The following is a 23,171-nucleotide window of genomic DNA, read 5'->3' on the forward strand; positions in this document are numbered from 1 at the left end:
AAACATCTGGAGGGCCGAGTTTGGCCATGCCTGGTTTAAGTAGCCCCTATAATTTCCAAAGGGACGTGGCTAGCGCTGTGGGTTAAACCACAGAGCCTAGGACTTGCTGATCAGAAGGTCAGTGGTTCGAATCCCCATGACGGAGTGAGCTCCTGTTGCTCGGTCCCTACTCCGGCCAACCTAGCAGTTCAAAAGCACGCCAGTGCAAGTAGATAAATAGCTACCGCTCCAGTGGGAAGGTAAACGGCGTTTCCGTGCGCTGCTCTGGTTCGCCAGAAGCGGCTTAGTCATGCTGGCCACATGACCCGGAAGCTCCCTTGGCCAATAAAGCGAGATGAGCGCCGCAACCCCAGAGTCCTCTGTGACTGGACCTAGTGGTCAGGGGGTCCCTTTACCTTTATAATTCCCAAAAGAAAGGCTGCTGGGTTTTGTGTTTTGTGTTTGTTTTTTAAAAAACGTTATTTTAAACATCCTTTTCATTTCATTATACACCATTTCCGAGTAAGCTTTCACCTTACTACCAGACCACCACAACTGTGCGTGCCAAACTTTGACCCAGGTGAAATGAAGCCTGGTTTCCCCTCTGCTTTAGGGCTTAAGGAAGAGGCTGAGAAAGTGGAAAAGGGGCAACGGGAGCGAAATCGGAGGAGAGGGCGAAGCGAAGGAGGTTGGCGCAAGAGAGAATCCCACCCGGCGGCTGCTCCACGGCCCCCCAGCCGGGGCTGGTCCTCTCCCTCCCTCTCTCTCCCTCCCTCCTTCTCTCCCTCCGCCCGCGCTCTGCTCCCATCCGCCCATCCTCGGTGACTCACGGCTCGCCCGGGCTCAGTTCCTGGGCGTGGCCCGGAGCGGCGGAGGGAAGTTGCTTGAAGTTGCGAGAGGCTTTGCTCTTCTTTCTCTTTTTGAGCCGATCGGCGCGGCCCGTCGTCCTCTCCCTTCAATCCACCGAAGCTTCTCCTTTACACCCCCAAAGCAGCTTCCCTCCCTCCCGCCCCCCAACCCCAGCGCGCCCAGCCTCCCTCGACATGGCCGAGGAGCAGCCCCAAGTCGAGCTCTTCGTCAAGGTAAGAGGAACGCTGCGCCCTGCGCGCCCTTTCCTGCGCCTCCTTTCCTTGCGGGGAATCGGGGAGCGTGGAAGCTGAAAAACCATATATATGTGAGCTCCCTCTCCGGGGGAAAGACGCATCCGATCCTCCTTGGCCGCCACCCTCTCCTCGCTTCCTCCCTGGCTGGGAGAAGAAGCCCCCGCCGCGCCCTTTTTGGGCAGACTTCTGTTTTCCTTTTTTGCTTTTCTTAAAAATACTTCCCCTGGCGGTTATCTGTCTGGTTATCTCGGCGCCTCATAGCGTGAGAATGGCCGAGAGTTAAAGAAAACAAACGCAAAACTTTCGTTTAAGGCGCTTGGCTTGATGTTGGGGGGGGGGGGGAGAGGGGAAAGCCGCCTTTCTGTTGCAGCCGGAGAGAAACAAAGAAACATGTGGCAACTCTGAAAATAAAGAAGGGGAAAGGGCTATCCAAAACTGTGGTCGCATGTCCTTAGTGTTAAACTCTGGACCTGGTTGTTTTAAGTGCAGGATGATGGGCATTGCCACATTTGGGTGGGCGAGGGAGGTGCCCGTTTTGCTGAGTTTCTGCCCCCCAAGTCTTAGATGGTGCTGCTGGTCAGAAATTGATTTCCTGCAGTTTTTTGTGCTTGTAAAAAACTCTTTATTTGCTGTCAAACTTATTTTGGAAATTGCTTTCCTGCAGTTGTGTGTGTGGTTTAAAAAGAACTTTTTTTGCTATCAATCTTATTTTGGAAGTGGCAGTGGCAAGTTAGAAAAGAGGTGGGAGAGGGTTTTATTTATATTAAATTTGCATCCCGTCACCCCCTCCGACTTTTCCACCAAGAACCACAAAGTGATGTAAAAATGGTTCCAGCCCCACATCTTTCCCTCCTCTTGCCACAGCCTTGTGCAGTAGGTTTGGCTGAGAGGCAGTAGTAATTGCCATGAGGTCACTCAATGCACTCGTGTGGCTGAGTCAAACTCTAGTCTTCCAGGTCATGGTCTGACACTCTTAGCCACGCTGGATGACGAGGGCATTTGGCATTTCTGGCACAAATCCACTGCCTGAGAGCTGTGTGGAATGCGTGTTCCGAAAGGCGAGGCAAACCCATCCCCTTTTTGATGAAGTTGCGGCGGTCCCATGTCTTCTGTGCTTCTGGTCCATAGATGGCCAACTCGCTTGTGCAGGAAGGGGTGTGGTATCTCTAGACAGGAGCAGGAGGACTTGTGGGCCAGGATGTGGTGTGGAGGTTCAGTCTACATGCTTCTTCAGCCCTCTGAAAGTAAAGGAAGGCAGGAAGCTGATTCGTACCAGGTCAGGCTAACCGTCTCTCTGGTTTGGCATTGTCTGCACGGACTGGCAGCAGTTCTGCAAGGCTCCAGGCTAAAATATCTTCCAGTCCTATCTGGAGATGCCGGGGACCTTCTGCATTCTTGACCCGCTGAGCTATGCCTCTTCCCGAAGGAATCAGTATGATCTTGTGCATTGGACTTGGGAAGCCGCCTAGGACTGAGTCAGGCTTCTAGTCCCATCTTCACCCTACTGCCAATATCTCAGGTCTTCCCCATCACCTCTTAACCCGAGGCTACGTTTAGCTGAAGCTTTTGGGGACTGGACATCAGCATGCGCTGCATGTGTTCTTCCACTGATCTGAGCCAAGTTACAGGGAACCAGGCAGAGGGTCTTCTTGGTAGTGGCACCTGCCCTGTGGAATGCCCTCCCACCAGATGTCAAAGAGAACAACAACTACCAGACTTTTAGAAGACATCTGAAGGCAGCCCTGTTTAGGGAAGCTTTTAATGTTTAATAGGTTATTGTATTTTAATATTCTGTTGGAAGCCGCCCAGAGTGGCTGGGGGAAGCCCAGCCAGATGGGCGGGGTATAAATAATAAATTATTATTGTTATTGTTATTGTTAGGCCCCTCCTATGAGGCAAGGCGTGGTGGGGTCTCTGTTCTGCCTTCTTAAATCGGTACCCTCCTCCTGCCTCCATTGCTTCCTTCTGTTCAGGCCTTTGGGGACCCTTTGGTAAGCTGAATGGTTCGTTGCTTCCCATGTTTGCACCAGCTGCTCAGTGTCCAGACTTGCGCTGTGAGCAACGCAGGGCCTGTTGCAACCCTGCGTGGTGGGAGTGTGCTGTGAGGCAACCTCGGTCCTCTTTTGATTTGTGGCTCCGCAGCCTGCTAGCCAGCCTGCTAGCCAGCACATGTATATTTGCCTGTGTTTGTTTCAGTCAGGAATGTGGGGGCTTCACCTTGGGAGCCAATTGTGGCCTTCTAAGCCTGGCTTCAATGTGCCCTTGGACACTGGTCATGCTTCCATGGATGGGGGATAGAGAGGGCTGGCTTTGCAAGCAGCTTGTGTGGAAACCAGCCTACCACACAAAGGCAAATTTGACATTCATTGCATTGCGTATGCTTGGGGCATCATACCTAGTCCTGCTACTCCCCGTGTTGTCCTGACAGAAGTTTGGTTAGGCTGAGAGGCAGTGATTAGATCAGGGTCACCTGGTGGTCTTCATGGTGGAGCAGGGATTTGCAGCAATATGCCCTAGACTGACACTCTAACCCAGGCATGGCCAAACTTGGCCCTCCAGCTGTTTGGGGACTACAGTTCCCATCATCCCTGACCGCTGGTCCTGTTAGCTAGGGATGATGGGAGTTGTAGTCCCAAAACAGCTGGAGGGCCAAGTTTGGCCATGCCTGTTCTAACCACTATGCTGGCCAGCAAGCCATGCTTCTCCAAGGTCTGGGGTGGGTGGTCTTTCCTAACCATACTACCTAAAACTGGAGGCAGGAGTTTCTGCATGCAAAGCAGGTGTTGTCTGGTTGTGTTGCTTCCCTGGAGCATTTGGCGACATGCAGTTCTTCCTGTACTCCTGTTCTGGCAACCCACCCACCCTCTTCCTGCCTTCATGTTAAGACCCTCCACCCATTCCTAGCTCATGTCTGGCTGCTCTTTTCTCAAGCAGGCGGAGTTAAGGCAAAGCACCACCTTTGCAGCTTTTAATTTCCGAAGCTCATTACAGTTTTTAGTTTCAGGAGCTCATTAAGCTTTCAAGCTCTGTCGCTTTTTGAGTTATTCTGCAAGCCGGTGGGTTTCTTCTTATCCGTGGGTTCCCGGTAGGATGTCACCTCTGCTAAAGGTCCCGAGGGCAGGCAGCAGTGGCTTTTAAATCCCAACTGGACCCGGAATGAGGGTCATATTCCCAGGCCATTCAGGTATTAAAACAACTGGCCTGCGTGCCGGAAACTGGGAGTTCTGTGACCTTTACCTCCTTACCTTTCAGAATGGTGCAGGGATGGACACGATACTGACAAAAAGGGTGAAGGGTGTTAAGTGCTTTGTGGCTTAGGGCCCTTGTATTTACGGGACCTCCTCTCCTGGTATGCCCCGCAGAGGACCTTAAGGTCCATGAATAACCATAGTTTAGAGGTCCCGGGCCCTAAGGAAGTCAGACTATCCTCCACCAGGGCCAGGGCCTTTTCAGTGATGGCTCCGACCTGGTGGAATGCTCTGTCCCATGAGACTAGGGCCCTTCAGGATTTAACCTCCTTCCGCCGGGCCTGTAAGACAGAGCTATTCCGCCTGGCCTTTAATTTGAATTCAGCCTGATCTTTTATTTCCCTTCCCTTCCTTCCCCCTCCCCTTTTATGAAGATCACCCATTCTGAGACCCCACAGCTAATTCTCCCCTGGCCTCCTCGCTGGCCCAAGTAGGACTAATTCAGCCAGCTAGCCCTGGTGACTATCTACAATGGTTATGGGGTTGCTTGTGCGTAAGTTGCCGCCACTCCTGGCTAGGTGGCCTGGTTAAACCTTTCCTGACTGGAGAGCCCCTCACTTCGTGGCTGTTCAGTCGCTGGCAGAATCCGACAGTGGGCGTTTCTTCAACCTTTTCCAACATAAAAGTTCTTTGACGCCCAGTCTCCTCCTAGCCTCCCTGCGCGGAAGCCTTCTGCGCAGGGTGGGCGTGGGTAGCGGAGGACCTGTGCTCTCCCCACTGGTGTCCAGTGAAGAGTCTCTGAGCCTGCTCTCCACTTCCCCCATTGGCCTCCCTCCATCCCTGGTGTTGCGCTGATTTTCTTCCCCAACAGGAGACCTGCCTCTCTCCCTACTTGGCCCCTCTCCAGCATCGTCGTGGAGCCCCTCCTCCTCCTCTCGTTCTGATGGCAGTTCCCTGACACTATCTAATGCTTATTCGATGGATTTCCCCTAAATTGATATCTGAACTCTGAATTTTATTCTTATTCATGTTTTTATACTGTATTTTATGCTGCTTTTACAATTAAGTGTTTTAAATTTGTTGTTAGCCGCCCTGAGCCCTGAGTTTTTGTACCGGGAAGGGTGGGGTGTAAAGAAAAAAAATATTATTTATTATGTAAGCATCCCAGAATAATCTGGCTGACAATTCTTGGGAACAGGGTGTTTGGCTGCATGGACTTTGCGTCAGGGCCATGCAGAATATTTGCATGATCTTTTTCTTTTCTTTTCACTTTAACACACCAAGAAAGACAATTATCCGTATACATCAACACAAAAGAAAACGAAAAATAATATACCAAAGAGTAATCACAAAACGTTGAAATAAAAATGGTCTTTTTCTGTAGACCCGACTTCCCGTCCAGGCGAAGGAGTAAGGATCTTTGCATGTTCTTATGCCTTACTGCCTCTTTCAGCTTCCCCTGGTTTTGTTTCCAGGTTTCCCTCATAAGAAGAGGCCTTCTGGACCAGGCCAAAGACCTAGTCCAGCCTCTTGTTCCCATAGCAACCAGCCAAATGCCCATAGGTAAAACATAGCCACTGTGTGTAGCATCCAGTGGTAGTCTTATCCACCATGATTTTTGTCTAATATTCTTTTTAAAACCATCCAGTTGGTACCCGTCACTCTCTCTTTTGGGACCCGATTCCTTAGTTTAAGGATGCGCTGTGTGAATAACTGCTTTCTTTTGTCTGTCCTGAACTTTCCAGCATTCCACCAGGTTCTGGCATTATGAGAGAGGGAGAAATCCTTACCCACTTTTCCTATACTGCTCAAAATCTTACACATCTTCCATGCTCCCTTAACCTAGAAGACTAATCCCCGGGCCTAACAAAATAGCTTGGTTTGTCTCCTGGGTGGCTACAAAAATTTTATAAACGTATTCAGGAGTATATGAATCCTCAGTAGCCAGAAATGAGATACCTCAGTGTATGGTGTACTGTAGTTTTCTGTGTATAAAACTAGGTTTGTTTCTTTAAAAATCCTGCTAAAAAAATGAGGGTTGTCTTATACATGGGTAGTGGTTCGTTTGGTTGCTGCTAGCAGCTATTGTGCATGTTCTTGGTTGCTGCATCAATGGGTGGTGTTGATTGCCTGACGCTGCAGCAAATTGGCGGGTGATTGGCATCTTCTGCCAGCGATAGGACAGACGAGTGCCATCTCCCCCCATTTTCTTAAATTTGAGTCCCCAAAAATAGGGGGCGTCTTATACATGGGGGCATCCTATACACGGAAAAGTACGGTACTTCTCAAGCACCTAAGTTCCTAGTGGAGGGAAGAGACCCAGAATGATATAACAGAGCTGTTTCTTTTCATGACTTCAATATTTCTCAAGTCAAGGCAGAGAGCAGCGTTCGAAATGGACTGGGCACATTTTGCACCTGGCTATTGGCCACTTGCAACCAATTGAAAATGTCTGGGCATCAGGATGGTGCCTGACGTCTCCACCATCTAGAGTTGGAATCCATGGATCTTGATCGTTTTCACACACTGGCAACTCATCCTGTGGAATTCTATCCCTTACATTTTATCCGCACAATCGGAACAAATTTCAGGAACCAAAAAGTCTCACTGAAAAATAAAACCTTTGAGCCGCCCGGCTCCAAAATAGCAACTAGGCATTCTGTTTTGGTGACTGTAACCCTGGTTTAAGGAGCCATTGCCTAGCATATATATCTTGAGTTTCTAACACTGGCAGAAAACCTATATAGGTGTTCGTTTGTTTTTCAAAAACCTGGGCAGGCTGGTAGCAGATAATAAACAAAACAGGAACGTTTGTCATTTTAATACGAAAGGGGAAGTCGCTCCCCCCCGCCCACAAACTTAGCATGGGATGCTGAGCAGGCAAACAGTGCTGTGTTGTAATAAGGCACTGTCATATTCTGAGGAATATTCAAACACGCAGTCCATAAATTTCCTGGAAGATGAGAAAGAAAAAGAAGGGGAGATCAGTAACCAGAGAACCACAAATTTGGGAGGCCAGTTAAACCTTGCCCTCTTCAAGAAGCATGGTAAAAAGGTCCAGGCTGACACACTGGGAGTTAGAGATGTTTTTACTGCCTGAGTGGCTGCAGGGAGAAAACAGCCTTCCCAGCTCTGAGCTGAGGAGGGACTGTGGCTTGGTGGCTGAGCAAACTGATTTGCATGCAGAAGGTCCTGGGTTCACTCCCCAGGTTAGCACAGTAGTACCTCAGGTTAAGAACTTAATTCGTTCTGGAGGTCTGTTCTTAACCTGAAACTGTTCTTAACCTGAGGCACCACTTTAGCTAATGGGGCCTCCCGCTGCTGCAGCACAATTTCCGTTCTCATCCTGAGGTAAAGTTCTTAACCCAAGGTACTATTCCTGGGTTAGCGGAGTCTGTAACCTGAAGCGTCTGTAACCTGAAGCGTCAGTAACCTGAGGTACCACTGTACTGGGGAAAGACTCCTGTAACTGAGGCTGATGGGAACTGTAGTCCAAAGCATTTGGTGGGTACCAAGTTGGATGCGGGTGGTGCTGTTGTGTAAACCACTGAGCCTTGGGCTTGCCGATCGGAAGGTCGGCAGTTCGAATCCCCACGAAGGGGCGAGCTCCCATTGCTCGGTCCCTGCTCCTGCCAACCTAGCAGTTCCAAAGCACGTCAAAGTGCAAGTAGATAAATAGGTACCGCTCTGGCGGGAAGGTAAACGGTGTTTCTGTGCGCTGCTCTGGTTCGCCAGAAGCGGCTTGGTCATCCTGGCCACATGACCCAGAAGCTGTATGCCGGCTCCCTTGGCCAATAAAGCGAGATGAGCACCGCAACCCCAGAGTTGGCCAGAACTGGACTTAATGGTCGGGGTCCCTTTACCTTTACCTTTACCCCAAAGATGCGCAGCACAGAAATTGCAGGGTGTGTCTCCCCCCAAAAAACTATGTGAGGATATAAACTCATTCTCAGCATTGGACTCGGGCTTTGTGATGGCATGGAATGTTCATAAGCATTTTACTTGTTCGAGGGCAAGGTGCCCACAGTAGAGCACTGACAGGCCATGACATTTCTCTGAGAGGAATTAAAAGGTCATTTCTCCTATAACAAACATCACATGGTTTACGGACAGAAGGGACTGTGTACTTTTGTCAAGAAGGGAGTAGACAGGCAAAAAAAAGGAGGGTATGTTCAAATGTTGGATCTAAAGTAGGCCAGCGTAGAATTTAATTTATTTTAACCTTGCCCAAACCTGAAGGCTTAGAGCTAGTAAACACCATTTCTCCTTCCTTATAATAGCCTGCAAAGGTAGGTCAGGTTTATTGTTTGAATTCTGTAGGTGGAGAAACAGGTGCTGAAAGGTAATTGACTTGCCTGGGGATATCAGAGAATTGCAGAGTTGCAAGGGACCCCGAGGGTCATCTAGTCCAACCCCCTGCAATGCAGCAGTCTCAACTCAAGCATCCATGACAGATGATGATCCAATCTCTGCTTTAAAACCCCCAAGGAAGAAGAGTCCACAACCTCCCAAGGGAGTCTGTTCCACGGTCAAACAGCTCTTGCCCTCAGAAAGTTCTTCCCGATGTACTGTGGTACCTCGGGTTAAGTACTTAATTCGTTCCAGAGGCCCGTTCTTAACCTGAAACTGTTCTTAACTTGAAGCACCACTTTAGCTAATGGGGCTTCCTGCTGCCACCGCGCAGCCAGAGCACAATTTCTGTTCTCATCCTGAAGCAAAGTTCTTAACCCGAGGTACTATTTCTTGGTTAGTGGAGTCTGTAACCTGAAGCGTATGTAACCCAAAGCATATGTAACCTGAAGCGTATGTAACCCAAAGCATATGTAACCTGAAGCGTATGTAACCCGAGGTACCACTGTATATATCAGTGGTGACTGTGGCTGAATTGAGGACACGTGTTTTCAAAACATGGTTCTCCCTTTAAAACGTGGCAAGGAAGAAAGGAATGAGCTGCCTCACTCTCCTTGAAGGGCACTGCTTGAAATGTGTGTCTCCCTTGCACAATGCATAATTAAATCAATGGTGTTATATATTGCAAGGTGTGATGGCCTCTGGCTTAGAAGCATTCTTTAGCTTAGGTCTACCAGCAACCATTGGTCATCCTAGCAAAATTGGAACTTCTTTATGCAGAGGCATAAATACCAGGTGCTGGGGACAGCCAGATACCCCCTGTTCCTTCTCATTTGCAGAGTCTGTATGTCCCCAGACGCATCTCTGGTTGGTCTCTGTTGGAACATAATATTGGACCAGATGGAATTTTATCTGCTCCGTCAAAGCCAGGAAACCAATGTCCCAACTGTGGAAGGACGTGTGGATCCAGAATTGGCCTCCACAGTCACTTACGGACTCATTGTTAAAACCGTGTTTATGGGAGACAATCTTACTCGGCTACGAGCGATCGCCAAAGAAAGAAGTGGGTTGGCCCCTTATCTCCCCGTGTCAATCGTCACAACTATGTCAGGTGACCTGTTTATGCCTGTGCTGCCAATCAGCTGATCGGTGCGGCTTGCAAAGTGCCAGAAGCGAAGCTTAAGCAGGGCCTGAGCGTCAGCTGATAGGTGAGGCTTTGCAAGCCCAGACAATCGGCAACCTGCCCCTGTTAGCCCAGCCAGCTGCAGGTTTCCCTGTCACTCACACGACATCGTAAAGGACATCCGCTCTAGGACAGGTGGATTGGGCTTAATGTCCTTTTTTTTTTTAAATGATATTTATTAAAAATTTTCCATTATCCAAAAAAGTCAAAGAAAAACACAAAAACACAAATAAAAAACAAAACAAACAAAAAAATTAAAAACACATAAAATTCAAAGCCCTCACTTTCAATGACATATTTTCTTGACTTCCCCCCACCTCCCCCTCTTGTATTCCAGTTCAAATTGTTAGCTCAACAAATTCTTATCCCCAATTCTTAACCTTTTTACATTTTGGTCATTTTAAAAAACCAATTTTAACTTTTAAACTTTTGACTTATAAATTTATAATTTATAACTTATAAACATCAATAATTGCATATCTGTTCTCATACTTAAAACCCTTTTTTCCCCTAAAGTCGACCTAAGTTCCCTTCCACGATTTCCCCAATTCTCATACATATAACCAAACAAAATAAAAACAAAGCAAATTATAATTATGCCCCCTTTGGATTCCCAAACTCCACCCCCCCTTTCCCGGTTTCAGTCCCCAACAAATGTCCATCAGTCTTAGTCTACTTTCAGCCTGGGGATCTCACGTCCGAGGCCCTCAATTCTCTCTCAGTTCCTCTCTGCCGGCTTTTTAGATAGTCCTTAGTGTTAAACACCAAATCTCGGAGAAGCTCAAGTCCAATAAAGTCCATATTTCTTCCAGCCAGGCCTCCACACTCAAAATTGGAGCCTAAGTCTTGTTTCTTACTCTTTTTAAATCCAAATGTCCCAAAAGCTCCAACTTCCATCTTAATCAGATTTGTAATCCATAGGTCTTCAGATCTCCACACAAGAAGATCTCTCCATTCTTCAATCTCCAATTCAAGCCAAATTTTCACCATCAAGCTCTTATCTTCCTTTACAGCCATCATGCCAGGCCTCTGGCTCTCCTTTGCCCTCTGTACAATTACAGCTCCTCCTTCCTCTTTCTCAGGAACACCATATATCTCTTTCTTCCCACTCTCAAAACTCTCCAGTTTCTCTTCTTGTTCAGCTACATGAACTTCCTGTGTCGATTCCTTGTCAGATTCAATGAGTTTGTTTACTGTTAAGTCCAGAGTTGTAACATTTGTAGCCAAAACATCAATTTGGCCTTGTAACTTTCCCAAGAGAACAAAGACTCTGTCCAGTTCAGCTTGAATTTCCCCTCCTTCAGCCATTCTTGTAATGTCCCAGAACCCCCTCTAGAGGGATTTTGGTTACTTAGTGTTCTTTCCAGTTCAAACCCAAAAATCAGATTAGTTTGTATCGGTTCTTCCTTGTTTTCAACAAAATATAGTCAAATTGTAACAAATATAGCCAGCAGACGCAACAGAAACAAAGTTCTCTCTTTCCGTCTGACAGCTAATTTGACAGCTGTCAAACTCTTACAGTACCTTCAGCAGGCTCTCTCGCGGATCACTCCCGGGTCTGGGAGGGTGGCACTTCAACTCCGAAAAATTAGCTCTTATCCTCCAGTAAGATTTCTTCTAGTGCCAAATCGTGAAATTAATATCTTTTATCAAATGATGAAAGAAAAATTCTCTCGACCTTAGTTAGCAGGTCCTTGCTTTAGGTTGTTTACAGGAGGAGGAGGCTGACTTCCTGTTTACACCTCCCCCGATCGTACCTAATTCTTCAAAAAATTTCATTTAAAAATCCAATTTCCGTACTACTCACGGGTTGTTATTTTGGAGTCCAAATCACAAGAAGAAGTCAGCGCTCTCCGGCCATGGCACGCGGCTTCACTCCACAGGAGGAGCAGACGACTCACAGCACCGCGCCGCTCACCCCGTCCCCCGTTCCAGAGCCTTTAAAAAGGCTCCTTCGCGGGTCGGGGGGGCGCAAATGGTGCCCGCCGAGTCACCAGGTTCACAGGCTTCAGCGCCTGTGATTTTTAAGGGTCTCCGCGTCGCCGCAGCGGTACGACCCTAATCCTGTAGAGCCGATTCCCTCCGGAGCTCGGAGGCAATCCGCCATTAGCCGTTGGCGCTAACCCGGAAGTCCCCGGGCTTAATGTCCTTGTGGGCCAAATGGGGAGGGGGCCTGGAGGGCCTGAAGTGGCCCAGAGGCTGGAGATGTCTCACTCCTAATCAGAGCAGCAGTTATATTTTGTGCCTGCAGATTGGCTAATTTTACATAGGCGCGGGCAATCTTTTCTCTGTTGAGAGCTGCATTCCCACGGTGGCGTTTGGGGTGGGTCGATGGGATGTCCTGGAGATTGCATAGTAGCAGCAGGCAGGATCAGAGCCGAAAGTGTGTGGGGCCACCCCTCTTCTTTTCCCCCTTGGCCATGTGTTTGCTGGATTCACATGTGCTACCCTGGCCGCATGGGGATTGCTGCACGGAGAAGCAACTCCCATGACATTGCCAGTGCATCGTGTTTTGCAAAGGAAAACACCCCTGTTTTTCCTTACACTGAAAATTCCTTCTCATCCCATACGCCCCCATAAAGCAGGGGGATTGGAACAGATGAGCCATCGGGGTCCTCCCAGCTCTCAAATTACGTTTTTAAAAGTCACAGTTGCAGAAGCAGTTGCTAGTGTGACAGGGCTCCCCCCCTCCGGAATTGGCTTGTGGGGATCAGGAGAACCCCAAAATAGCAGAAGGGGGTCATTTCACCTGGCAAGCTGAAATGTGTGCACTGACAGAATGACTGCCATAGTGCTATGCTGAATTCCTTCCTGCGATTCTGTTATATATTGCTGAAGTATATTTTCTGCTTGTGTTATGTTGCTCTGTGATAGTCCGTCCTGCACTGATTTACGATACAATAATCTTTATTGTCATTGTCCCATACAGAACAACAAAATTGAAAATCTACCGTATTTTTCGCACCATAGGGCGCACCTAGTTTTTAGGGGGGGAAATCAAGAAAATTGATGTGGGGATCCATTTTGCAGCACAAGGCTAGGGTTAGGGGGGCTGAAGTGACAGAGCCCCAGGCCAACCATCCCAAAGACATCTTCCTTCCAAATCAGGTTGACAAAACCAAGCGCTGCTTTGCAAGCGACACGATGTATGTCTGCACTGATCTTTTTGCCGTCTTAAGTCGTGTTTGTGTGTGAAAACCGTCCCCAGTGCAGGTGGGGTAACAGCAGCCAGGATTTGGGGCTGCAAAGAGGAAGGAAACAGACCATGTGGGGAGCGGGATTTAAATCCACACTCTCGCGCTTAAACCCCGCCCCCCTGTAAACGCTGCTAATAAAATCCCCTAGCACTGCGGCGGGTTGGACTAGATGACCCTTGGGACCCCTTTTAACTCTACAATTCTATGATCAAAGTCGGACTTCTATGATTCTATGCTTCCCTTGTGGCTGCTTCAAAGTTTATAAAAAAGAAAGAAAGTCGGGAGATCCCATCGCGCCTATTCTGCGTCTCCTTTCCCGGCTGCCTTCGCTGCCTCCCCCTGCAAAAAAGGGGCCGCTTCTTCTTCAGGAACTCCCCTACTCCAGCAGGCAGGGGCGACGTGTTTTGGCGCGTTCCTCGTCTCCCCCCCCCCACCTCCGCCTCGCCTTCCGGGTTCCTTCGCTCCCTCCCCCGGCCGTTTCTGAGGTGGGTGCTGGCAGGGCTTTCCTTCGAAGAGCAATCCCCCCACAGCGGTGAGGGAGAGGGGCGGTGGGAGTGCGCGTCTACGTCGTCGTCAGGTGGAAGGGAAGCCTCACCGCCTTTAAATGGCATTGCTTGTCATCTGAGCATGCTCCTGTGTCGGCAGGCAAGAGAGAGAGCGTGGCGCGGGGACACCAGCGGAGCGCGTGCTTCTTTCTGCCAGTCGCCGCCACCAGCCCTCCCTCCCCAGCGCGCTTTTTCGGCTGCGAAGCGGCAGAAGCCACCCTCTTGCCCCACCTCTGGCGGCTTTCCACACACATTTCTCCTTTTTCACCTGGGTCTCCCTCGCATTAGAGAGAAACGCCTCAAGGCAGCGAAGAATAAACAGCAGCACAAAGCGAGACCCAACTGCGAGGCGCTCTTTGGGGCACTGGTTTTCTGGCACGCGCGCTCTTTCTCGGCTTTCCCTTTTTTGCTGCTTTTCTCTTTCCCCCGCTTGATGGCTGCCGCCGCCGCCAAGCCCACGGAGCTGATGGGCATCTGCTCAAGCTACCAGGCGGTGATGCCGCACTTCGTCTGCATAGCCAAGGAGTTCCCTCAGCCCACCCGGCCGGCCAAGCCAAGCTGCCTCGGGGCAAGCTGTGCAGACCCTGCCAGTCGCTCTTCAAGATGCAGCTCTCCCGGCTTCAGCAAAAGAAACCCGAAGCCTTTGGAGCAAAACCCGAGTTCCTGCTGCGCTCCAAAGGCTTCAGGCGTCTATCCCTGAAGCCTGCGTTCGCTCCATAGGACGCACACACATTTCCCCTTCATTTTTGGAGGGGAAAAGTGCGTCCTATAGAGCGAAAAATACGGTACATCAGACATTCAAAAACCAACACGCCTGCTATCCCAGCCTGGTTAGCCCCCTAAAAACTCTGATACCCTGTAATTAAATACAATATACTCCCATAGAGACTACCTTACACTGCATTTAAAACCAAGAAGTAAACCAAAACCCCACAACACTCTCTCTCTCTCTCTCTCTCTCTCTCTCTCTCTCTCTGTGTGTGTGTGTGTGTAAAAACAAACAAAAACAAAGCCCTTGCTTAACAGAATCCTTACTATCACATAATGGATCTGACTGCACTGAGCTTAGACTGCAGCTATGGGATTGGCGAATCAGTCTTTATTTCTGGCCTGTGTTGGTTTTGTGTGTGTGGTCAGGCATAAGCATTTCCCGTCCTGTTTTGCTTCAATCTAAGAAGCTTCTTTTGTAAAAAATAAAAATAGACGCAAATACAGACACGGGCAGTGTTTTTCTCACAAATTGTGCGTTTCTAAATATGCATTTTATGTGCTGTTTGGGCATGCTTTTGAGCCGAGAGGTGCAGAATCTGAAAGCGACCAGTGTCCTGATCTGCAAGCCGGGTCTCTGAGGTGGAGATCTGGCCAGCTCCTCTCAGAATTCACTGATAAATTCCTCAAGCATTCCTAAGCTGCAACTGAGATCCCTTTTAGCAACTTCTGCTATCTAGATAAGTAGCTATGGGGGCGTAGATAAAGGGGAAGCAGTGAACTGGGGTGTGTGTGTGTGTGTGTTGCACATGTGAATATGTATGCTAACACTTCTCTTTTTTAAGAAAAATAAAAAATAAAAATATGTTCTTCAGATTTCTCCGAATAGAAAATTAGGGGCAAAATGTGATTCACCAGGAACAGGTAGCAGAATATTGGAGCTTTTTCTGGTCAGTTAAGAGAGCTGGGAGCATATTATTGTCACTTACTAAATTTATGACCTGCTCTTCTCTGGCTGAGGCCTGGGTGGGTCGCAGGAATTTAAAATTCAGAATTAAACAACACCTGGAACAGAGCACAGTCACGGGAATATGGGGGCGGGGGCTGAAAACACACACCTCAGGTGTGTTTGGCCAGGTGTGTTTGACCAGCTCAGCGACGGTGCACAATTTTGTATACAGTTTCAATAATTCAGTCCTTAGGAGATGGATAGCTGCCTTTATTCCAGATCAGAGCATTGGTGCATGAAGCCCAATGTTCTTGACACTGGCTGGCAGCGGGTCTCCAGAGTGTCAGTGGTCCTTAGTATCTCAATGGGAAAGGTTCAGATAGCAGATGAAAGGAAAGATCTTAGGGAGTCACAGCTAGTCATAGACCACAGGTCACCAACCTTTTTGGACCAGAATTTTGAGAGTGTTCTGTGGGTGCCAGCCACAAAATGAGTGCTTTATTGCAGGGGGGGCAGGGGGGGAATGGCATAACTCAGAATTAGAGAGATGGCGAAGCTTTCCCCAGAGTTGCATTTTCATGTAGGAAAAGGCTGAACCGGTTGAATTTCTGCCTGCTGGGCAGCTGCTAAGGGCACAAGAACTCCATTCCCCCACCCCCAGTTGCCAACCTGAAACCAAACATAGGCTGCCATCCCATACTCACTTGCTTGGGCGTAAAGCTCTATTAAACACAAAGGGACTTCTAAGTAGACATGCCCATTATTGCTGTAGATGTTCTGTGTGGTATTAATGTATCGCATAAAGGAACTTTAATAGAGAAATTGCTTTGAAGGGTACTTGCACGCTGTGATTTGTAGCTTTCTTTCTGGGGAGGATTGGATAGTTACCGTATTTTTTGCTCTATAGGCCGCACTTTCCCCCCTCCAAAAATGAAGGGAAAATGTGTGTGCGTCCTATGGAGCGAATGCAGGCTCCTTGGATTCAGCGATAGCAACGCGAAGCCTCCGAAGCGCAGAGGGAGTGCTCCCTCCGCGCTCTGGAGGCTATGCGTTGCTTTCACTGAAGCCTTTGGAGCGCAGCGGGAACTCGCGCTGCGCTCCAAAGGCTTTGGGTTCCTTTAGCTGAAGCCGGGAGAGCAAGACTCTCCTGGCTTCAGCAGAGAGGGAGAGCTGTGCAGCGCCCCTTCAGCGAAGCGGGAGGAGAAATAGAAGGGGCTTGTATCTCCTGCCGCTTTGCTGAAGAGGCGCTGAGCAGAGAGGGGGAGAATTTTATCTCCCTTTTCTCCCCCTCCTATGGTCCGGTGCGTCCTATAGAACGAAACATATGGTAAATTCTTTCTTTTTTTCTTTTTTAAAAGCAACTCCACAGTCCAGGAGCCTTGCCAGGGGGCCACCAACAAAAGCTATAGGGGATTTTATGGTGCTCGTGGGCAGTGCATTTTAGACAGTAGCAGACTAAACGGTCAAAATACTCTGACCTTGAATATGGGGGGAGAGTTATATAGGGCGAACTTTTCTCCAGGCGTCTCAGTCTTGATGCATGTGTTTGTGTGTTTAAAGTCTCTGTTTTTCATCCAAACACCCTGATCCTGTCAGCAAACAGATTCTGTTTGAATACCATGACAAAGTCCCCTCTGTGAGGGTCTTAATTCATCAGGAATGTTTTGTTCCGAGCCAGGTTTACCCTCCAACCAGAATTGTCTGTTGGGGGCCATTTTTTATTCTGAGGCAGCCTGGTGATCGATAGCTTGGAAGCACCTCAGGTGAGCTTTTTGTTTTCCCAGTCATGCTGCCGGGGGGGGGGGGGGGGAATAGCCCTATTGTGGTGATTGAATGGGGCAACAGGGGAGCGGTGGCTGGCAAGAATCTGCTTTATTTGCCTGTGTTAGCAGCACAGAGGATAAATCAGAAAGCTGAATGGGGAGTCCGTGGGACACCGCTCACAAATACATAATTCAACTTAGTCCCTTCCCGGAATGCCTGCTCATTTGTGCACAATATCTGCAAACTGTATGGTATAATTTTAAATGCTGTGGTGTGCTCCGTTTATGGTGAAGGGCAGGTTGTGAAGCTTGCCAAGGGTAATAATTAATTGTGAAGGCTGTTGGCTGGTTCCGCAAACTGAATTGATTCAATAAATCACGTGCAACTAACCCACTCCTCAATTAGGTATTACCTCTGGGGTGCCATGTTACGAACGAACATGACTTTGCCTCCCATTCCACTTCCAGTCATAACTTTCCCACTTTATTTATTTTTATAGTAAACCTTTTGGTTCTGACACCAAATATATTTGCACCAGCTTTTTAAATAATCTTAAAAAAGAATAAAACAGAAGATGAGCCCTACTGGATCAGGCTAGTGGCGCATCTCACTGTGGCCAGCCATGGCCCATGCCTATGGAAAACCTTGTATCACAAGAGCGTTCTGCCCATGTGTATTTCTCAGGAACTGGAATTCAAAGGCTTGCTAGCAAGGGATAATGTAACCATTGTGGCCAGTAGCCCTTGCTAGTTTTATCCTCCATGTTTTCATTTTTATGGTACCTTATGGTAAAGGTAAAGGGACCCCTGACCATTAGGTCCAGTCGTGGCCGACTCTGGGGTTGCGGCGCTCATCTTGCTTTATTGATCTTTATTGTCATTGTCCCATACAAAACAACGAAATTGGGAAAAAATCTACATCAGACATTCAAAAACCAACAAGCCTGCTATCCTAGCTTGATTAACCCCCTAAAAACTCTGATACCCCATAATTAAATACAATATACTCCCACAGAGACTACCTTATAAAGGTGAAGGGACCCCTGACCATTAGGTCCAGTCGTGGCCGACTCTGGGGTTGCGGCACTCATCTCGCTTTATTGGCCAAGGGAGCCGGCGTACAGCTTCCGGGTCATGTGGCCAGCATGACTAAGCCGCTTCTGGCGAACCAGAGCAGCGCACAGAAATGCCGTTTACCTTCCCGCCGGAGATACCTATTTATTTACTTGCACTTTGAACTGCTAGGTTGGCAGGAGCAGGGACCGAGCAACGGGATCTCACCCCATCGCAGGGATTCAAACTGCCAACCTCTTGATCGGCAAGTCCTAGGCTCTGTGGTTTAACCCACAGCGCCACCCGCGTCCCTTACCTTTATGGTACCTTCATTTTTATGGTACCTTCCCAAGCTTTCTTATAACAGGAACTTTCATGAATAGATATCTTCTGGAATGGATTTCCTCTGGATGGATATCCATGAATGGAGGCTAGATACCTCTCTCTGCCCCCCCAAAAGATGAGAGTGGATTGCTTCTTCCAAAATTTGGCGAGCAATACCTATTGGAACATCCTCCCTGTAAAACCTATTAATTGTTTGGCAGTTTTCTTTTGCCTCAGTTGGTTTCAGTTTTGTACCACTGTCTTCTCATTGGTATAATAATAATAATAATAATAATAATAATAATAATAATAATAATAATTTATTATTTATTCCCTGCCCATCTGGGGTATGGTTGTTTCCCTAAACAGGGCTGCCTTCAGATGTCTTCTGAAAGTCAGATAGTTGTTTATTTCCTTGACATCTGATGGGAGGGCGTTCCACAGGGCGCCACCACCGAGAAGGCCCTCTGCCTGGTTCCCTGTAACTTCACAGTGAGGGAACCGCCAGAAGGCCCTCGGTGTCCAGGCAGAATGATGGGGGTGGAGATGCTCCTTCAGGTATACTGGGCCAAGGCCATTTAGGGTTTCAAAGGTCAGCACCAACACTTTGAATTGTGCCAGGAACATGCTGGGAAGATGTTGCTTTACGGTCCGAGTTATTAAGCTTCAGTGGTTGAACATTGGTTCCATAAGATTTATATACTGCTTGATTGTAAAACAGCAACATCCTCCATAGTGCTTTACAAAAACAGGGTGTGTGAAATTATCAGGAAAAACATTTAAAACCAACTATTTACAATATTTAAATTTTTTTTTAAATCAGTCAGATTAAGACACATGCCAGCATTCTACATAGCTGGATAGGCTTGCTAAACAAAAATGTTTTTAGCAGGCGCCGGAAAGAGAACATTGAAGACGCCTGCCTGATGTCTATAGGCAGGGAGTTCCAATGTATGGGTGAAAACGAACATGTTTGCATTAGGGGATGTCCTGAAGTAGAGGACCTTATGCATTATATCTTGCGCTGCCCCTTATATAATGAAGCAAGAGAATGATTTTTAGCACTTATAATGACAAGGTCCCCTGGCCAGAACCCCTCTGACATGACTTTATATCTCCTTGCAGACACGCCACTCCTGGTCTGTAGCACTCTTTGCAACTGCTGCTAGGAAAATTAGAGCAAATTATATAGCCAAGATAGCCACCAACTGTAAAGGAGATGAATTTATTTGACCCTATCTACATCAAGCTAGAGACACGGGTGGCGCTGGGGGTTAAACCACAGAGCCTAGGACTTGCTGATCAGAAGGTCGGCAGTTCGAATCCCCGTGACGGGGTGAGCTCCCGTTGCTCGGTCCCTGCTCCTGCCAACCTAGCAGTTCCAAAGCACGTCAAAGTGCAAGCTCTGGTGGGAAGGTAAACGGCATTTCCGTGTGCTGCTCTGGTTTGCCAGAAGCGGCTTAGTCATGCTGGCCACATGTCCCAGAAGCTGTACGCTGGCTCCCTCGGCCAATAAACCCAGATGAGTGCCGCAACCCCAGAGTCGGTCACGACTGGACCTAATGGTCAGGGTTCCCTTTACCTTTACCTTTACATCAAGCTATATTCTATCTTTATGACCAAACTCCGAATATAATTGCACATTGTATTAATTAACCTTGTTTTTTAACATATTAGTGGCCATGTGGTGATTTTTGCCTATAAATTTTATTGTTTAATGTCTTAACCTGTATATTAAGGTACTTTTTAAAGCTCTGTTTAGAGTAGGTAATGTCTTGATAATATAAATGTTTTAAGTTTTTTTGTATTAATCCAGCGTATTTTCTTTTAATTGTTGAACGATTCTGTGTACATTGCGGCAGCCTTTGGCTATGTGCAATGAAACTGACTGACTGACTGACAATGTATGGGTGTGACCACAATGAAAGATCAAGTTCTTACGAATGTGGAATGAGTATCGTGTGGCACTGGCAACAGTGCTGCTTCCACAAATCTAAGGTTGGCAGGCGTATTTAGAAAGGCATTCAGCACATTGTTATAAACAGGTCAAATAAGTTGTGCAGGCCTAGGGTGGAGCTGTACTGTGGGACTTCGAGTCTCTCCCTCTCTGCCACATCTTCCCCTGTCGTCTTGGATTCCTGTTTCAAAGACACCTCCTGGCTGCCTGTCGTCTTTGTTAGGCGCCAAGGTAATCACCGGAGGAAGGGCTGTTTTCTCTTCCAAGTAAATTTTTATTATTTTCTTTACATACCGTATTTTTAGCTCTATAAGACGCACCTAGTTTTTGGAGGAGGAAAACAATAAGAAAAAAAACTCTGAATCTCAGAAGCCAGAACAGCAAGAGGGATCGCTGCGCAGTGAAAGCAGCAATCCCGCTTGCTGTTCTGGCTTCTGGGATAGCTGCGCAGCCTGCATTCGCTCCATAAGACTCACACACATTTCCCCTTACTTTTTAGGAGGGAAAAAGTGAGTCTTATAGAGCAAAAAATACGGCATTCTTTTCCCAACAATCAGGAATAATTTATTGAATATTTAAAGGTGCACTGTAAAAGTGTAAAGACACTAGCAGGACTGGAATAATAGCTTCAATGTAAAGCAGTAGGGATATAAGAATAATGTGCGCGATAAGAATGGATTTAATATACCAGTTGCAGGGAGGGAGGGAAATCAAGACTCGGCAGAGTCAAAGGGAATATATGGTAATGATAAGGAAGGGCTGTTTTCTCAGCTGCTTTCCCCATCATTGAATTCAGAGGAGAGAGCAGCAAGCACAGGCAAGGAGAGTTTGGGGAGAAGAAAATCAGCAGAGGCTTTGGGCAGTCTCCAGCAGGTAGCTGAATTCTGGTGCTGGAGGAGACTCTTGAGAGTCCCATGGACTGCAAGAAGATCCAGCCTCTCCATTCTGAAGGAAATCAGCCCTGAGTGCTCACTGGAAAGACAGATCCTGAAGCTGAGGCTCCAATACTTTGGCCACCTCATGAGAAGAGAAGACTCACTGGAAAAGACCCTGATGTTGGGAAAGATGGAGGGCACAAGGAGAAGGGGATGCCAGAGGACGAGATGGTTGGACAGTGTTCTCGAAGCTACCAGCATGAGTTTGACCAAACTGCAGAAGGCAGTGGAAGACAGGAGTGCCTGGCGTGCTCTGGTCCAGGGGGTCACAAAGAGTCGGACACGACTAAACAACAACAACAAGCAGGTAGCTCAGTGCTTTGCAGGGCAGAAGGTCCCAGGTCTGCAGCAACCCTGGAGAGCAGATTCCAGTCAGTGGAGGCAAAACTGAGCTGGATGATCCAAGTGGTCTGACTCACTGGAAGTTATCTTCTTCCAGGTGATAAGCTGAGTGCATTTTGCAGGGGCTCTGTAAAGGCGGAAAACTAGAAATGCACGCAGGATTCCCTACCTATAAAATGGACCTTTGCCTATTTTTCTCCTTAAAGAAGGAAGTCTTTCCCAGCACGGAAAACGATTATAGTGGTACCTCAGGTTAAGAACTTAATTTGTTCTGGAGGTCCATTCTTAACCTGAAACTGTTCTTAACCTGAGGTACCACTTTAGCTAATGGGGCCTCCCGCCGCTGGGTGATTTCTGTTCTCATCCTGAGGTAAAGTTCTTAACCTGATGTACTATTTCTGGGTTAGCGGAGTCTGTAACCTGAAGCTTCCAACAAAAGATTAAAAATACATTAAAACATCAGTCATCAAAAACCTCCCTAAACAGGGCTGCCTTCAGATGTCTTCTAAAAGTCAGATACACTAGCACCTCGGGTTACAGACGCTTCAGGTTACAGACTCCGCTAACCCAGAAATAGTACCTCGGGTTAAGGACTTTGCTTCAGATGAGAACAGAAATCGCGTGGTGGCAGCGGGAGGCCCCATTAGCTAAAGTGGTACCTCAGGTTAAGAATAGTTTCAGGTTAAGAATGGACCTCCGGAACGAATTAAGTTCTTAACCCGAGGTACCACTGTAGAAGATTCCTGCTGGATCAGACCTTGCAAATATTGGCCTGAAGCCAGTCTGAAGCAGATTTCTTTGAATCCATGTCAGACTTCAGAGAAGCAGTCTCAAAAGAGGCGTTTTGCAATAAACGGCTAAAATTACTTAACTTAATCCATTAATCACACAGAAGCCAAGAAGTTAGGGGGATAAACTGTCAACAGTCCTGGTTTCAGATGACGGTCAGCACTGCAATTTACCAGTGTTTGACTTCTTCTCTTTTAGCTGCAATCTGACCTTTTCATTTTTTGTTTTAGTACTTCTGCAGACATGTGACCATGCCACGGAGGCATGTGATCACAGGTTGTGCCCAACTAAGCTCCTACTCTTGAGTAGGCCGATTGATTGAAAGTAATGAGTCTAAGTTAGCCATGTCTGTTAACTTCAGGGTCTGCTGTTAAGTAGGACTAGCGTGGGTCATTGGCTCTAGCAACTTAATTTGTAGAGGGGAGGAATCATAGAACTGTGGAGTTGGAAGGGACTCTGAGGGTCATCTAGTCCAACCCCCTGCAATGCAGGAATCTCAGCTAAAAGCATCCATGACAGGTGGCCATCCAACCTCTGAAGGAGCCTCTCCACCCCCATCGTTCAGCCCGGACACTGAGGTCCAGCTCTAAGGTCCTTCTGGTGGTTCCCTCACTGTGAGAAGTGAGGTTACAGGGAACCAGGCAGAGGGCCTTCTCGGTGGTGGCACCTGCCCTGTGGAACACCCTCCCACCAGATGTCAAGGAAATAAACAACTATCTGACTTTCAGAAGACATCTGAATGGAAGTTTTTAATGTTGGATGTTTTAATGTGCTTTTAATATTCTGCTGGGAGCTGTCCAGAGTGG

General features: G+C 47.8%; 1 protein-coding gene across 1 annotated transcript in view; it reads left to right on the top strand.

The window, feature by feature from the left end:
- The first annotated feature begins 868 nt into the window (after positions 1-868).
- The window catches only part of CLIC1 (chloride intracellular channel 1), a 37,577-nt gene continuing 15,274 nt past the window's right edge, over positions 869-23,171 (top strand). The window contains exon 1 of the mRNA XM_053379383.1: positions 869-1,061. Within this exon, the coding sequence (XP_053235358.1) occupies positions 1,023-1,061 (39 nt within the window). The 5' untranslated portion in view covers positions 869-1,022. The remainder of the gene's footprint in view (positions 1,062-23,171) is intronic.

Source organism: Podarcis raffonei, chromosome 2 (genome assembly GCF_027172205.1).
Source record: "Podarcis raffonei isolate rPodRaf1 chromosome 2, rPodRaf1.pri, whole genome shotgun sequence".
NCBI classification, from domain to species: Eukaryota; Metazoa; Chordata; class Lepidosauria; order Squamata; family Lacertidae; genus Podarcis; species Podarcis raffonei.